Here is an 18,517-nt window from a genome sequence, read left to right as displayed (position 1 = left end):
ACCGATAAAAATCAATTCTGCCCCCGCACAACACAGGTGCAAACATTGTAATCTTCGCAATCCCCCTTCTTTTAAAAGAAACTTATTTATTTAACATCCCCCCCCCGCCCCCTCATCCCCCCCCCCGCCAAATTCCACATCACCCAAAAATATACTACCGAAGCGTCCTGTTTTGCGACCCAGTTTTCAGGACAGTAAAAACAAATGAAAACAGAATCATATAGAAGCTTCGCTCCCTCCAGCGGCTTAAACCAAAAAATTATATTAATCAGGAAAAATGTAAAGCGCCGACACATATTATAGCATGGCTACGTCGTACCGTTGCGTATCGGTACCTTTGCCTAAGATATCATTACATAAATTCACCGTTTATTGTGAATACCAAAATGTATTTAAAATTGTATCTTGGGTTTAATAAACATTGTGGCGGCACTTGACAGTAAACTTCCCAACAGTTCACGTCGCGTGACGCACGACACAAAGACCCTATACCTGCGGACAAGATGATTGCCAGATGTCGATACATTCCTACGGAATATTTCCAGCTAGCCTAAGGACCGCTATAAATCTTAGGATTTATTTCAGCTAAGGTCCTCCAAAGAGACAAACAGTCTTTGTTTATCAGTCTCGAAGTCGACCACCTACCACGGGGACACGCGAGAAATCTGCTATCTCTCACGTACGATGCTTCCCGCTAGCGACACCCTCTCAAGGGCAGCTAGCATCCTTTTCCAACGACCAACACGAATTAGCCAATAAACATTAACGTACATTTCATTTCCCTCACTTTCCGAACCAAAGCTTTTCTCAAGGAATCCGATGCCTTCGCATCCTTAGACACATCCCAACGCAGTCTTCCTCCGCAGCAGCATCGCGACAAAAAAGTCAGTCTATTACAGCGAGTCAACATACCACGATCGTTATACTTACACGGTTCGAGTCGAATAATTACCTAAGCTCTCGACATCTCGTGCAATCATTGTCCGCACTCGTAGCGCATCTCGAATCATAGCTATCCAAGCTCGAACTTATAACCGCGCATTCGCGAACCGAATATAATCGCGAGTCCTGCGCCAAGTGTACTCATTCACATTACGGTGAATAAACATTTATCGTTGAGTAAATCTGAGTTTTCCTTCCGACCCTATCACGACATATCACCTCAACATCTTAAAAAAAAAAAAACAAAAAAAAAAAAGCACTCGTTCTCGTCCGATCACGAAAGTTAAGGAGCGCTGGATGGGTGACCGCCTGGGAACTCCTTGTGGTGTGGGCTTTTTTTTATTTTTCCAATATTTTTTACTTTTCTTGACAATCTATTTTTAATAATCTATAATCGAATAATCGAGAAAATGCAATGTTTTAGCATTGCGCGACCATTATCATACATTGTATCACTCTCTCATAGACGTACAAATAAATTGTTGCATGTTTTAAAGCTAAAAGAAGTCACGTTGTTTCTTGATATGCAGAAATTTTATGATAACAGATTGATATCGTTAAATTTCAAGTGCATGCGTACTCGACGAAACTTCAGCGTCAATTTTTCCGAAAACAAAACTTTGTATCAAAAATTGTCATTGCACATTTTGGACTTACTTTTGAATAGGGAATCATTTACTTTCGTCTGGCAGCATATCTTTCCAGAACATCTTGTTCTAACTATGAATGGTTAGACACCGATTCTTCGCGTCAATTTCGCGTCAATTTCGCGTCAATTTCGCGTCAATTTCGCGTCAATTTCGCGTCAATTTCGCGTCAATTTCGCGTCAATTTCGCGTCAATTTCGCGTCAATTTCGCCACAATTTCGCCACAATTTATTGCATTACTACTTCCTGAAATTAGAATTTCTAGTGCGTGTATAGCCTAAACATGGAAACTTTGCGGAAATTGGAAAAATTCGTGGAATTGGAAACCTTGTACTTTTATAATGAATGTTCTAAAAACATTTCAGCACTCAAAACTTAACTGTGAAACCTAGAAAACGGTTGTTCTTGCAATATCTGTGGTTCAATCTGTAAATGTTTAATTTAATTTGTAAAGTGATATTTCTATCTGTAAAACCTACAAAACGGTTGTTCTTAGAACATCTGATATTTAATTCTTTAGATTTACGAAATGGATATTAGTAAAATATTCGAAATATAAACTTTAAGAATATTCGTAGGACTTTCGGGAGAGATGTTCCGAGAACATCCAAAATTTCAGTTTCAAGGACATCTGTAAGATTTAAGATGTGCACGTTGCTAGGACATGCAAAACTTAAGTCTCGCCAACTATAAACTTAAACATATAGACTTAACATATAGGCAACATAAACTTAACATATTACTACCAGAACTTATCAGAAAAATAGAAAAATGACTGCAAGATAAAAGCAAACCCCAGTCAATTTAACCACATTACATTTACATTTACAATAAGCGGAAACCACCTAATATCCGATTGAATGGCACGCACATAACACAAACAAAGCAAGTTAAATACTAAGACTCCACTTAGACTCATAACTTACATGAAAGCAACATACCAAATCAATTATAGACAAAATACGGATAAAAAGGAGACAGACGTACTGGCTAACTAGTCGAAACTGTAAACTCAGCATAGAAAGTAAATTGAAAATATCCAAAACCAGGATAATAAGGTAACTAAACCAGAATCGCTTCTAGAAAATACTCAGAACAGTAGTCAACGCCCCATGGAATATCAGAAACGAGGATATACGCAAAACCTAAAAATACCAATGGTCAAAGAAGAAATCGGCAAGTACTCAAAAAAAGGAAAAAAAAAAAAAGAAAAAATACAAGGAAAGAACGGCAACGCGTCCAAGCCAAATTGTAAAGTACAAATTAAATAAATGAAAAAAAACAAAAAAAAAAAAAAAAAAAAAAGAAGAAACGGATAGCATGTTTGCCCATAAAGGAGTAATCAAAGTGATGAAAACTTTTTATAATGCTTGTTACTTGCGAATACCCACACTTAACCCTGCTGCGGTCTTCCATTTAACTAAATTATTCGGTAAGAGTTTGAAGAAGAAAGTTACCTTTGCATACAAAGATTCGTTTTTCTTTATTTTATCTTCTAACTAAGGACCGGGGAAATGTAGCGGTACGTTACTATATCCTTCATAATAACTTTCATTGCAAAGAACCGGTACATTCTATTATCGCAAAGAAAATTTTGGCATTAGTGAAATTTTTACAAACTCGTATTTTCTCTTTGAAATGTTCCAATGTATTTATAACACTCTCTGCTATTTCTTTTGCAGCTTTCCTACGCGGGTCATATTACCGTCTTATAATATAATTTTGTATCAGTGCGTTCCCTAAATTTTTGCTATGATCGCGCGTTTTTTGTTTTCTCGAATATGTCGGTTTCAAGAGTCAGATAAAATTTTGCTCTATACGTTCAAAAGAATACAGAAGTTCTTAGAGAAAGAAAGGAGAGCAGTAAGAACAAAGAGACCCGGAGACCGCAGCAGGGTTAAAAACAACATGAATTTAATTTCTAAATATTTTGGTTTCTTGCATCCTGATATTAACCTTCTTCTGCTTAATCTATTTTCATCGTTAAGAAACATTTTAAACACTATTTACAATACAAAGATAAAATACTTTATTTTATATACCACATTGTGAAAATAAAGATAGTTTATTTTTTACTACATATTCAAAATATTTTATTCGTACTGTAGACCAACAACTACTTAAAATAGTATTTAAAAGAAATATTCAGAAAGAAAATTCAGAAATAGAAATAACTTTTAATTATATAAATATCTAACTCATCGGTTTCATCAGTCTCTGTAAAATACTATTTCGAATCAATTTTACAGTCTCTCACACCAGTAGTGACAAATTTAACCGCAATTAAAAAAGTATCGTAATCAATATTGAAGTAGTCGAGTAATAATGATCTTTCAATGTTTCGAAAATCATATAGAGTAAATAGAAAAATAATTATTTGCTGATAATATTGACATAATTTAACCGTTCGAGCCCCAGGGGTCTTTGAAAAACCAAAAGGGGTCGTGTCACGATCGGCATACTTCAAATCCGACGGACTGACGATAGAGATAAAGATGTGGCGGCACTCGGCGACAATGTATATCGCTGAAGTGCCTAATGAACCATCAACATCCCAACGGTCCTTCCACCGAAGGTTCTAGAAGAAAGAGCACGTGGCAACGATCGCGGACGCCTAGCAAATGCATGGACGGTGGGGATGTATGTTGAGGGATGACAAAAGAAAGTAATCGGATCCGATCGAAAGTAAAATCGTAAGAGTCAGTCTTAGAAAGTCACGCCTAGAGTTCAGAAGTAGATTGTAAAGTGTATTGTTGTTGGAAAGAAAAAAAAATAAAGTTTTCTTTTTTTATTTTTCACCTCAAATTCCTTTTTTTATTTTGTTATTTCACGTGACAGTGGAAAAGTCCGGAACGGCAGGACAACCCCTTAATCGATCGCGAGAGAAACAAGCGGCACAATAGCTCTCGTCATATGTGTTATTTTTATGAAATACATCTATATTTTTATATATGCTTACTATTAGTTTATAAATATTCCAAATTTTGTTCAATAAAAATTATTAAGATAACAATGAAATACAAAATACCGTCAGTCGTCCGTAGCGTTCAAATGTACTGGGACTTTTCGACATAAAATCTAAACACCGCGATCACGCTGCTTGGTACTCAATCGGTTAAAGAAACAACGATATCGGACGATACCGCGCTCTGTAACTCGTTCCCCGTCGAATTAATCTTGGGTGACAGATTTACGAGGGAGTCTCTGCTCTGTCTTTCTCCTCCTCGATTCTTCTAATTCTGCTCAATGGTTCCTTCTTTTCCCTTTCCCACTCTTCTCTCTTACTTCTTTCCTCTTCCTCTTTCATTTCCCTTTTCATCTCCTCCATTTTTTTTCGAATATCCCTTTTATTTCTTTTATCATTGCCTTAAATCCTCTTTCCATTTTCTCTGCTTTTTCCATCATGACTTCCATTCCTTTCTCCCTGGCTGGTGTCTCTTTTTCTGTCGAGCTGTATTTGTCCAGTGTATTTTTGAAGACTGCCATATTTCCCATTTTCCTTGGTCTTCCCTTGTTTATCGCCATCTGCCGTTTCCCTACCTTACTTTGTTTTGTCGCGCTTCTGACCTCCTAACCTCTTCTTTTCTAGTTTTTTTTATTTGTAATTCTCTCTGGTTCTTGTCTTTTTTTCGCTTTTCTTTTGCTTTCTCCTCGTATGCTCACTCTTTATTTTCCCTTCTTCATGCCAGTTTGTGCGTCCTTTTCCTTTTTCCCTTCACACTTCACTTTTTCCACAGAGGTCTCCGTCCGCGTGTTACCCTCGCTCCGAACTGAACCGAAAACCCAACTTTATTTATATAATCAAGAAACAATTATAAACTTCACTTTTTGATTTCAATGTATGGATCTATGCGCCTTTACTGTAGTGGTCTATAAATGTCAAAAAATATTTTGATCCATCATATCCGGTATTAGTGTGAGACCCATTTAATCCTTTCGCCACTGGAGGTTTCTCCGGCGAGGCGCTCCGGCTGAACGAACCGCCGTGCCAAAACTGTTGAAATGTTATTGTTATTTCCTTGTATATTATGACCTAAAAGTTGGTGAATTAATTCCAGGTGAAATTTTGCCATTGATATTTGTTTGTCAGTTTTTAATTCATATAAACAATAAGAGTTCCAAACACATATATCTATTAAATGATAAAAATATTTTTATACAACTTCATACTTTTTCGCTCTGAATGAATGGTGTTGATAACCATGTCCGTTTTGTCCACAGTTCCCATCAACTGACTATAATCGATAATACGCTTTGCTTTTTTAATCATTTCTTGCGTGCGATAATGACGTTTCGTGTGAACAAATTTTTCATTGTGGAAAGAACGCAACATATACATTTCCCTCTTGTCACACCATTTCATTACTAATAAAAGACTTGAGGAGCGGAAACTCGCTTCACCCATTTTTAATTTTTTCTGGGTAATTGGGGTGCCCTTTCGCCTTTCCTTTACAGTTCCACAGGTATTAGTTCCATTTTTATATAAAAAGGTAAAAAGTGCTGGGCTTGTGTACCAATTATCCAGATACAATGTATGGGCTTTGCCTAAATAAGGTTTCAATAGTTACACGACTATAGTCTTTGATTCGCAGATAATTTCATTTTCGCTGCTTACAGTACTCAATGATCCACTATAAATAATAAGACCCTGTACATACCCAGATTGGATATCACATAAAATAAAAAATTTTATCCCAAATCTGTTTTTTTTTTTTTTTTAGAAGGAATGTATTGTTTAAACGATAACCTGTGGTCGCTGTTATTGATATTATGTAGTGTAAATGTATTGCTTAGGTGGTTGGAAAATTCTTCAACTTGTTCTTCGTTGCTTCTTGCCCATGTATTATCTGCTTTTCTGACTGCCGGGACTAATTTGATTGGCTTCTTTATTTTTTTTGTGGCTTTCCATAGGGAGTAGTTGGAGTTCTCGTGTGCAGATAGTGACTCTATGAATTTTATGAACTCGTTGTTATTGTGTTCTTTTATTTCGTTTTTTATTTCCTTTGCAAGTTTATTTAGGTGTTGTTACGCCGCCCAAAATATCTGCACGCCAGCACGCGCGACCGGACAACAACCGGCCTGCGTAACGTCACTTCGACCCTCAATAAACCTAAGGACCCACCATAACTTTCACTTCGCTGTATTGTTTCGCCATGTGTCTTCAATCCGTTTGTCTTGAAGAATTTCTAAAGCTTAAAAATATTCTCGAAACACAGTCGGTTTTTAGAGAGGTCCTTGGGTTTATTAGGCGCACTTAAAACACGGAGAAGGCGGGTATGCGCCCATTAGGAAAATCCGAATAGCCCTCTAATAAAACAAGCTAGGTTTTCCTCACGAACACGGTCATCTATCCACCACGATGGTAGGAGACTTCCTACTCATCCCTTCGAGCAGTAGTGCAGGTCATGACCAATCGACACCGCGGTTCGTTACCCTCACTTTTCCAAACGACAGTGGGAACAACGAATCCGCGTTCTTTAGGCACAGGGGCACACCCACACCGAACTTTTCTTCCGTATTAGAAAAAGAGCGACAGTCAGTCTAAAAACTAACGCCTAACGCGGCAGTCTACACATAGCGCGAGAGTCGCATACTTCACGCAAACCTTTGTCGCTTCTCGGTGTTGTCGAACATACATCTCCTCTCCTAAACATATTATAGTGCTACGTCCACTAATACATTAACTTTCATTATAAGAGCCCTGCTCTAGCGCACATATCTATCTCATCCTCGTGCGACAACTTGTTATCTATTTATCTTTCCTCGACAGTGTAATCTAAGTGTTGGAAATATATAATTTATAATTCTGTGAATCACAGTGTTATACAAACTCAATCACCCCTATTATCTCACCGGAAATCAGGGGATCGATCAATTCGTGGTGTCGATTGTTATAATCGTAACGGGAATTTACGACTCCCGTTGACGTCTCTCCTCGCGATTACGTCTCCCCGCAATTGGTCGAACCAAACAGAAGATCTTGATACTACTCTTGAATATGTGCCTGAATTTAGACCATTGCGCCAACAAAATATTCCTGCAAATATGAATGATGAAAATGTATTTGGAGAAAATACACCAACACCACCACGTTACAGGACACCTCCAAGAGGAGTAATCTTAAATTCAGAAGAAGCAAACATGTTTGTTTTACTAAAACATTACGGATTAGGTGAATACGTGCCTATATTTCTCGAACAAGAAGTAAATATGTTCTTAAATTATGTGTCTTATATATGTCGGAGATGAAAGAACACCGAAGCCTTTGGAATTTTGGATAATCCCGCAACATTGTAACCTAGAGTCTACTATAGCTGTAATTGAACAATTGTAGTTATTCAACCCGATTGTAATTGTTCGAGAGTTGTGATAATGAGCTTGGGCTCGAGGCGACAGTCAGTCGCCGAACGTAGCCGCGGTCACGGGATGAACGCTTTGTCTAACAAAGGTATGGAGTAATTCTATAGCTCTCCTTAAAAGAAATATTTGTGGCGACACGCGACAGTAAACATTCCAACGGTTTCTGTCCCGTGGCTCGCCACACGCAGACCCTATTCTTCGAGTAAGATGATTGCCAGATGTCGATGCGTCTCCGCAGTACATGTCCGGCTAGCTCGAGGGCCCGTTATGAATCTTAAGATTTAGTCAACTAAAGTCCTTCAAACAGACAGTCTTTGTCCCAACTACGGGAAAATAGGGGGGACCTATTTTTCAACGAGCGGCGTCTCCCACTAGCAACTTTCCCTCGAGGGCGGCTAGCATCTTTTTCTAACCACCGATATGGAGATTGACTAATTAGCAGCAACGCCAATTTCCCTTACTTTCTGAACGAAGGCTTTTCTCGACGAATCCGATGATCTCGTACCCTTAGACACACCCCATTATAGTTTTCCTCTGTGGCATCATCGGGACGGGAAAGACATTCTCGCTCGCGATCTCATTGATGAAAGGAGTAGCTCTTTGCGACCAGTGAGTATTACGCGTCCGACTTAGATTTTGTGAGTACGTTCATCTATCATCCCGTCGACCGCGGATTCGTTATTGAACCTAGGATCATTGTCATTAGTTTTCTCGAGTACCTAACTACCACGGTTACTTGTCCGGTTCTATAATAATCGTATTTGCACTAGTCAATGTCTTCTCTATTGCATAACGACAACGTGTAACCCAAACGAAGATTCGTTTCACGCCCCTAACCCTAATTCTAATGTAAACCCTAATTCTAATGTAAACCCGACATACATATATGTGTCGAGTCACAATCCGCTCCGAGTCCGAGCTCGAGTCGCCATCCCGGGGAGGGCTTGCGATAGGTAGCGGTTTGGCATTGAAGTTCTCCATCGTCTTGTCGCATGTAAGGTACTTTTATTGTCAATTGGGGGATGTTACGGAACAGACGAGGATACACAGCAGACACACGCACGCGACACTATTGACGATGGCCTCAGGCTTGATAACGAATCCACGGTCAACGGGATGATAGGTTTCCTTGCCCTAACTCACACGTGCACCACTTCCTGATCGTAAGGCGCGACTTCCTTCGCCGATCAGATCTCAAGCAAGACTGCTCTTCGTCCCAACGACGCCACCGAGACAAACTCTGGTGGGGTGTCTAAGTACACAAGATCCTGTCGATCGACGTCGCTGTCGATTGGTCGATTTGGGACAAAAGCTGCCTATCCGTTTGCAAACATCTCAATTGCCGAAAAAACGCAGGTTTCATAGCGGGTCCTCGGGCTACCGGGACTTGTGCTGTGTACGTGCCTCAACATCAGGTATTCATTGTCCTAAGGAACCGTTAGCATGCTTTACTGTCGGATACCTCAATGGGTAATTCCTTTAATGAGGGTCATAACACCGCTCCGCACCTTTGTTAGACGGAGCGCCCGTCCCGTTGACCGCGGCTACGTTGGGCGGCAGGCTGTCGCCCCGAGCCAAAGCTCACCGTCACTAATCCCGTACAATTACTATCGGTTTGGATAACTGCGATTGTTTCATTACGGCTATAGTAGGCTCTAAATCACAATGTTAGGGTGTTATCCTGAAGTTCCAGAGGGGCCCCGGTGTCATTTCGTCTCCGACATATGTATAAAATTTTATTATAAATTAATATTGTAAATTTATTTCAGGTTGACATTGATTTGTTTATGACTTTAAGTAATGAAGATTTAATTGAAATTGGTATAAAAAATGAAGCTGACAGAAAAGCTATATTAGAAGTGATAAATAGATCATAAAAAATCAGTGATACAAAAAGAATTCATTACCTTTTATTAATTATATCTAATTATATATTATTATTTTATATGTTATACACTAAAGCTGCTTTAATGTATAAATGTAAAAATATAATGTGTTATTGTTGAGATATGTATAATTTTCTGTATAATTCTGTATAATTATATGTATAATTAATTTAAATGCGTAGTAGAGATACTTGTATGTGAATATCAGTGTGTGGAAGTATGTGTGTGTGCGCGGCGTCTCGAAAACAGATGAATGTAAACTAGTGAGTCGGTTAACAGTCGGGTATAGAAAAAAGTGCTGAGACGCGTGCAAGTGTGTATCGATGAATATATAAGAAATCGTCCGTGAAATAAATATATTGCTATTTTAATATTAATCCTCAGTATAAATTTAGTGTTCCTATAACATTATTTCGGCTTCAAAGATCGACAATTCTCAACAGTTATGTTATAGCATATTAGAATCATTTTTTATACTAACTTTGTACGTTTAATGACATGATACATATAATATGATACATTTCTATTTTTCCTTATAAAGATACATTTACATACGGAATAGCTGTAAAATTGTTGTATTCTTGATGTGCGATAATACTTTATTAATAAGTACACTTTTTTTCCTTTAGAATTATGTGGAATTGAACGCTCTTTTAGCCAATCACTCAATTCACTATTCTTCATTTGATAGAACTGATTCATTTTTACCATTGTCTGCACAATATTGCTTTGATCCTATTTAATAAATTATTGAATAATGATATATAATTTTAACTTAATCATACTGAATTTAGGGACATAAATGTGTGTATACAGGTGCAAATGTACTGCTATCTTTATCAGATTTAGCTATTCATAGTTTCTCCTTCAGTGTTAAATGTTTTTGTCTTTGATCTTTTTCCTGCGGTAGCTATATTTAAATAGAGAAGATTATAAGCGAAGCATAAACAATGGAAGTATAAATAAAAGAAAAACTAGGTACATACATGTAGTATCGTGGACGAAAGGCCTGGGAAATATCGGGCGAACTATGAACAATGTCGCGAGAGCCGAGGCGCCGTCGGGCCCATCAATGTGTCATCGGTCTTTTCAAGTGCATAGTTTCGTGGAAAAGACCTACGTGACCCTGGCTACGAGCGTCTGCAGAACACGTGTGCGGTGGGCCTAGGAAAAGGACAACAGAATGCGACAACGGCCAGAGAGAGTCAGTCGAAAAGCAGAGCGCGAGTCGAGAACCAGAGTGCGAGTCGAGAAGCCGAGTGCGAGTCGAGCGGAGACGGAGGTTGCGAGTGGCGTTGCCGAGAGAGTGTGGATTGCGCTGTGTTCTGTACGTTTGGTATGAATAGTTCAAGTTAAGCCACAATCGTCTTTTCTGTCTGATTAACATCTCTATTGTCCACTCTTTGTGAACATATTACATCACGATATTACATACATGCGTTAACATATTATCGAGTTATAACGCTGAATTATTTTTCTTTAATATCTGTTTCTATGTTTGTTCTTCTTCCTTTTTACGGAAATATATTTATAGCACTGTACTTTTTCTAACGCATTTTTACTCTTCATACGAGTTACATACGTATAGATCGTGCAATTCTACACTTCAGAGGCCCATGAAAAGACATCGCATTCTTAATGAATAACCTTTTAAACTTTGACTATATATATTATGTGTATATTATTAAGTCTTATATTTGTAACTAGCGGTCGAGTATATTTTATACAAACAACCGAATGTAATTATAGGAAATATATAATGGTAGAATCCCCCTTCTCGTCACTTGAAAAAGCTATTTCATCGAATAGGAAATTCGCGGTATTACGGTATATAATCATGCAATGGATACGATATATTTTTCGAATAAAAGAAAAAGTAAGCTATGATTTTTATGATTTGAAATATATATATGTGGGATAGTGTGACGTCCGAGTGAAGTTCGTTGTGTTGTTGTGACGTAGAATTGGTGAGAAACGAATACGCGAAACGCGATATTATATTCGACTTTGTGAGAGTGCAACGATATTGTATTTATCATACTGTTTTCTGTTAACTTGTAATACAACATTCCTACATATATATATATATATATGTATATTTATTTATTTATTTTACTAACAATAAGGGGAATAAAACAAAGAACAATTAGTTGGATGCGGAAAAAGTTAACTATATTCAGATAAAATAATATACAAAATAAGTAACACTTAAAATACAAAAAAAAGCCAAAAATATAGAGAAAAAATGTATTTGATTAGTTTAATATTATGTTTCTATTTATACACTTAATTTGACGATACATGATACCAAACATCTTAATGTGTGTATGTCATTTTTAAGAAATTATAAAGTATATTGATATAAGAGTATGAATAAGCTAATTTTTACATGTGCATGCATTACGCGAAAAATGTATGGGTAATGGCCTTGACTTTTCTTCGGCAAATGATGCACGTTGTGAAAGCTGGTGAACAGTACTGGCATGTTGCTAAATGTCCACAAGGTAGGAACGTAATTGTGGCTTTTCGTTTCGTGCAAACTTTACACGAACGAGCATCTTTCAATGCTCGATTTTCTTCCTCCAGAGTGGCTAAAATAGTAAAAAGTATATTTAATTATAATATATAATGCAATTTATTATATGTATACGGATTTCATTCATCTGTGTTTTTATTTTTATTACTTACCAATTTTCTCAACGAGAATCATTTCATTGGTAACATTTTCACTATTGGATCTCTCAGGATTCTCATCTGTACTTACTATTGGTGCCTGAAATAAATATAATGTACACAAGTATATATTGGAATTATTAATTATACACATTCTTAATTATATATATTGTTCAGGGTATGAGTTTTTATACTTACACCTTCAGCAGTTTCATGTAACTCCTGGTCTGTTACATTATTGACATATTCCCAGCCCAGTGCTGGAAAAAGATGACAACATCTGGGAGACGAAATCATATGTCTCTCCCATGGATCGTCTTCTGGTCTCCAATTGCCTATACAAATTCCACAATGGTAACAGGTAGTGAAATCATTTATTCCGGTGTAGTAGAAGCCTGCATGGGCTAATTCTTCACTTGGCTGTGTCACATCTGTAGGCCATGCTGCGAATGAATTTAATCTGGATTCGTAACTAGCATATTGCAATATTTCTGGTTTCTTAACACTTTTTAGTCCCAAACGGCTAAGTTGATATGCCGTCGGGGTTCGTGAGGATCTTAAAAATCCATGATCATTAAAATCAAATGACTCTTGATATTGTAAACCATGAGGACAAGATATATTTCTATTTCTTCGTTTTGTCCGTGGAACTTTAGCAGGACTTGCTCCAATTGGTACATTATTACAACGTTCATTGCGGATAAATCTGCACTCTGGAGAACACATCTCATGAATCTGCATGGGAATATCACCCACCGACCACTGACTTGCCACCAATTGACATTCAAAGCATCTCACTACATCCAAGTTTCCAGTATAATAGAATCCTGCAGCTGCAAGACTGACAGGGTCAATGAAAGATACAGGCCAATTTCGAAAACTCGAACGTCTTGCTTCTTCTAACCGAAAATCATAACAATTTTCTAGAATGTGCCGCGATGTGGATGGAACCGGTGGCATTTCTATCGGCAGTATCGGTGGCATTGTCGACGTGGACGGTATCGGTGATGTCAAATCTATCACCGTTGCTGAAGGTACAGGGGATGGTATATCAACCATAATTACTGGACGTTCCATAGACGTCGAAGGTACGGCTATCTCATCCGCCGATATTGAATGAACCGGCGGATTTGAATCATCTGACAATTTCGAAGGAACAGGCGCTAATTCTTCTTCATCTTCTGAAGATTCTGTATCATGTTCCATGAAATATCGGAAGTTGATTGTAGAAATCATTTTATCCATTTTAATTGTAATTTAATGCGCCTTCAAACCTATTTAAAAGAAAAAGACATTGAAATATCTACTAATTGTAAATGACTTAAATATATTATATATTACAGAACATATATATTACATATATTACAGAAATATATAACAGACAAAACTTACGAATATCAGATGTTCACGTTCCGCTTCAACAGCTCTCCAATTCTTCAAATGGAATCTTGACAAATATTTAATATCTTATTCCTGTATATTTTATATTTTTAGATTTACTAAAACTGCCCAATCGTACGAACGAGCCGCACGAACTCTTCGACCATCAGTGTAATACTGAACCTTGCTAGTAGTATGTACCGAGAAGCTACTACCTGCTTTCTAGAAATCTTATCCCTACCCACAGTACCTAGTAGCAATATACTCCAAGGCATGCCCACTGTGCAGAGTGGGCAAGTTGTCGACCAATCAAATTTCACCAATGCTCCGCCCCCTACAGTAATGTACTGTGCTGTGTAAAATAATGGATGCTCGCTAGGTACAGCGTGAAAATATATCTCTTATTTACTCACTTTCGAAAATGATGCCGCTTTTGAAGGAATTCTTATTTACTCCGCTTTCACTTGGCAATATTAACACGTTGTTTAAAATATCAGTAAAAACTGCTACGGAGCCTAGAGAGTGAAAGAGAACGACAAAAATTACACTTTATTATTGACAGATATAATAAAAGAGGAGATGATAATAGATATTAGGTCCTAATCGAGTTTTCGTAATATCTCTAGTTCGACATTGTCTTCCTACAACTCTCACCGGAATTTCTATATCGTTCTGCTTCTAATTTGCAATATTCGGAAACTCCTAATCCGTACGTTATTTCGGTTCAGGTGGCCACAGTCCTAAACCGACCCTGCTTTCTGGTGGGTATAATATTTAGTAGAAGGATAACTGCTGTCGTAAACAGTATAGTCTAAGGTCGTGGTAGTCGTTACTTTATGGCATCGTACACCTTGTGGCGTATACCCTGCCCCGGTATTAATCATCGCGCATTACAATAAAATTATTTTTACAAGTAAGTACGCACTTCTTCAATATGTGAAACATCTCACTCAGAGTTTCTGCAGGAAAGTTCTCTCGCGATGCGAATAGTAGAACGCTGTTATGTTATATTACATTATACATGTTATATCATATCGCAATCATATATCGTCGTTGGCACTTTTCGCGAATGTTCCTTGCAACAATATACCATCGTTTGGCATTAAAAATGTTAATTGCGTATGCACTAGATGATAGTAAAAACGAAGAATAAAGATATTCGGGCAAAACGCAATATACTAAGCTTGAAAAGCAGTAGTATCTTGAAGAATAACGAGGAAACGTTCTCGTCCGACAAATGCAAAAAAGTATCGACGAAGTAAATTGACGATATGTCTATGTTTTGTTACTAACAATCCAGAATCTCGATCTTCAGGTAGACATTGCACAGAACTTGCTATTTATTGTTTACTCATATTAATTGGTTGTTGTTTATTTAATTATTACTGTTATTAATTGTTGTTAATTATTAATTGTTGTTTACTCCTGTATTTCATTTAAGTATTTTCACAAAAAACTCGATTTTCAGAATCGATCCCTCAATTATCCTAGAATTGAACTTTATATATATATGTGTAAATTTAGTATGTCGGAGATGAAAGGAAAACCGGAGCCTTCCCTTTGCAATTTTGGGAAAGTCTTCTAATGCTTTAGCCTAGATTTTATCATAGCTGTAATTAAGCAATTGTTGTCATTTGTAATTGTTCGATATGTGTGATAGCGAAAGTGGGTTCGAGGTGACAACTGGTCGCCGAACGTAGCCACGGTCACGGGATAAACGTTTTGCCTGACCAAGGTGTGGATCGGTTGTATTGTTCTCCCTATAAATCACATAGAATTGTACTTTGGAAATGTCGATATAATGGGACACACGTTGTATTAGGAATCAATCTCCAGACAGAAACTGCCTAGTAACGGCGTTTGGATCTTTCTCGATGTTTCCAAAGAGTATACAACAAACTTTTGACAGAAATTGCCTAGCAACAACGATTGGAACCTTCTCGATGCCTCCAGCGAGCATATAACAAACAAATGCAGTTGTATAGCGAAAAAGATTTTCATCAGATATTCATTCGTGTGATCGCCTTGGAAAGTGATACATCAAGTAGTTTACCGAGTGTCTCAGCAATCGTATTTTTGTGTTTAAAATTATTCTACGCATAGTAAAGAGTTATCCCGTTGACCGTGGATTCGTTTGAACTCCGGAACATTGTTAATAGCGTAAATTAAATTCATTATTCGTAAAACATATCAATCTCATTATTCGTTAAATTCATTATTCGTAAGACATATTATTCGTTCCTCTTATTATTCGTTTAACTTATTATTCTTTAATCTAATCATTAGTTAAACTTATCGTTTGTTAATCTTATCATTCATTAAACTCATTATTCATAATATTTTGTAAAATCTTGTATATTCGCGTAAATATAATCTCTGTCTCGTAAAACGATGGCTAACTCAAACGAAGAATCGTTACGCGCCTTAAATTCTAATGTTAACCCGACAAGTATATAACTTATAAGCTTGTTATAAATATATAAATTTGTTTAAACATATTTTGAATGAGAATAAACCACATTTCACTACACAGAAAATTATTCTACAGAATGTGTTATTCTACGGAAGTGCATCGTTCTCTAATCACCAACATGGAAATTGACCAATTAACAGCAACGTCAATTTCCCTCACTTTCCGAACGAAGGCTTTTCTTGACGAATCCGACGATCTCGTGTCCTTAGACACACCCCATATATTGTTATTCCCACCCCATTGTAGACCCCATTGTTATCCCGTTGACCGCGGATTCGTTATTGAACCTAGGATCTTTGTCATTAGCATCTCGAGTATCCAATTACCACGATTGTCAAATTCTGTAATAATCATATTTGCACTAGTCAATATCTTCTCTATTGCATAACAACAATGTGTAATCCAAACGAAGATTCGTTTCACGCCCCTAACCCTAATCATAATGTGAACCCGACATATATATGTAAGTGTGATTTTTTAATAACGATTAACAACATAATAACAGAGAAATTTGCTTAATTGCTATTTGTGCTTAGTTACGTCCTAAATTATTTAATAATTTATTATTAAAATAAATATTGACTAAAAAACAATTATTAAAGAATATAATTTACGAACTTTGCTAATATCATCACTAGTAAAAACTAATGCTTTATCTTATTAATAGCTTTTCCTAATTTAATTTTTGGTTACAAGGAAGACAGTTATAGTACGTTTTAAATTATGTCACAATTGAAAAATATATTCCAAATATGTCTTATGATCAATACAAAATCTGTTAAAGAGTATTAATTTTAAGTTATTACATTACACAAGATATCGTAAACATTGTTTTTGCCATCTCTCATTGTTTCGATATTTACAAATCTTCGATCCATAATTTCTAATTTAACGTTATGATCCATTAAGATTTAAAGTCACTTACCCTATTCCATTCTCGCGGCCCAAATTTTCTACTTTTTGCAAGTGCAGCGTGATAATAACAAAGTGCGAATTTAAATTCGGTTTCTTCGCTGCAGGACTCCAAAGTTTCCTGGGCAAAGTTATCCAACGCTTTGTGGATATTTGTTTGAATTCCAGATGGTGGTTCGTTCGTGATCTTTATGACCGATTCTAGTATACCCTGTGTAAATTTAACGAACCTTACATTGAGTAATTGGTGTTTCTTATCGATATTATTTACTTATGGACTAAAGTATCACTTATATAGTAAATTAGGGACTATAATAGGTACCTCAAAATTTTCTTAGATTTTTTTAAAGCAAAAAGATTGTAGGAAATTAGACCAGTTACTGAAACACCTGTAATGCCGACCGCGTTAATGAAAAACCATATTACCGGCGGAGGGTTAAAGAATATAATTAGCACATGCTAGCTTAATTAAAAGTGCATATTTTCTTTTGCTTTTTCAAATTATATAATTGTTTCTTACCTGAGGTATTATTGATTCAGGAGGATCAGGATTGGGTTCCGCACTAATGAACAATTGACAATCATCATGTGGATTCTTCGAGCATTGTTCCATCTTTTTTTCTAATGTAGGCAATCACTTCCTCAGTGGTTTTCGTTCGCTGAAAATTCTATGGCTTCTTCCGTTATGGGTTCTTGACCTTGACCTTGACCCAGTGACACATTATGGAAATTTCTTCCTCCAAAAGTGAAACCCAATTACATTCCCAGCTTTTCGACGTCCTGAAATTTTATCGTTGCCGTTATTGTAAATACATATTCGATGTGATTACGCTGATTTTCGTAACATGTTTTTGTATAATTCATTAAGTATCGATAATTCTTAATTTTAATTGTCCTCGATCCAGGTTATAAACTGGTAAACGAAAGATATGTCATTGAAAGCAACAGAGTATAGGAAATGAGAAGAGTAAGAAGGTATTACAATTATATTGCATTAAAGAAAAATTATTAAATGTAACGCAGTTTGGTTTATAGCTTATTGATTGTTCAGGGTATGCAAGAATTATATCTCATGACTTTGATGGATGATCCTGCACCTTCAGATCGGTGGAGATTTATTAAAGAAAGATATCGTATAATAGAATTTCAGAGCTAAATTTTTTGTATTGCACTGCTTAATGCTCGTTACGAGGAATAAATTTCTGTAAAGAACCACGGGACGCAAATGAACCGTTCTTGTGGA

At 36.7% G+C, this 18,517-nt stretch overlaps 2 protein-coding genes and 1 pseudogene across 2 annotated transcripts; 1 reads left to right on the top strand and 2 right to left on the bottom strand.

Moving 5' to 3' along the window:
• Positions 1-7,560: 7,560 nt before the first annotated feature.
• LOC117165529 (ankyrin repeat and SAM domain-containing protein 6-like) lies at positions 7,561-9,867 on the top strand (the record flags this gene model as incomplete). Its single annotated transcript, XM_076626139.1, is given in 3 exon segments — positions 7,561-7,794; positions 9,720-9,815; positions 9,817-9,867. Coding segments are annotated over 3 exon segments (381 nt in total), but the record flags the coding sequence as incomplete, so codon positions are not given.
• A 2,369-nt stretch (positions 9,868-12,236) lies between these two features.
• LOC117165567 (baculoviral IAP repeat-containing protein 7-B-like) lies at positions 12,237-13,777 on the bottom strand. The gene is made up of 3 exons (XM_033348923.2): positions 12,708-13,777; positions 12,525-12,609; positions 12,237-12,427 (listed from the first exon to the last, which is right to left on the bottom strand). The coding sequence occupies exons 1-3, from the start codon at positions 13,752-13,754 to the stop codon at positions 12,237-12,239; spliced, it is 1,323 nt and encodes a 440-aa protein (XP_033204814.2). The 5' UTR covers positions 13,755-13,777.
• Positions 13,778-17,125: 3,348 nt separating this feature from the next.
• Positions 17,126-18,138, bottom strand: LOC143303932 (dynein axonemal heavy chain 9-like; annotated as a pseudogene).
• Between the last annotated feature and the right edge of the window lie 379 nt (positions 18,139-18,517).

Source organism: Bombus vancouverensis, chromosome 17 (assembly GCF_051014615.1).
Source record: "Bombus vancouverensis nearcticus chromosome 17, iyBomVanc1_principal, whole genome shotgun sequence".
In the NCBI taxonomy this organism is placed as follows: Eukaryota; Metazoa; Arthropoda; class Insecta; order Hymenoptera; family Apidae; genus Bombus; species Bombus vancouverensis.
The sequence above is the reverse complement of the archived record's forward strand: the minus strand, read 5'-3'. Positions and strand labels throughout refer to the sequence as shown.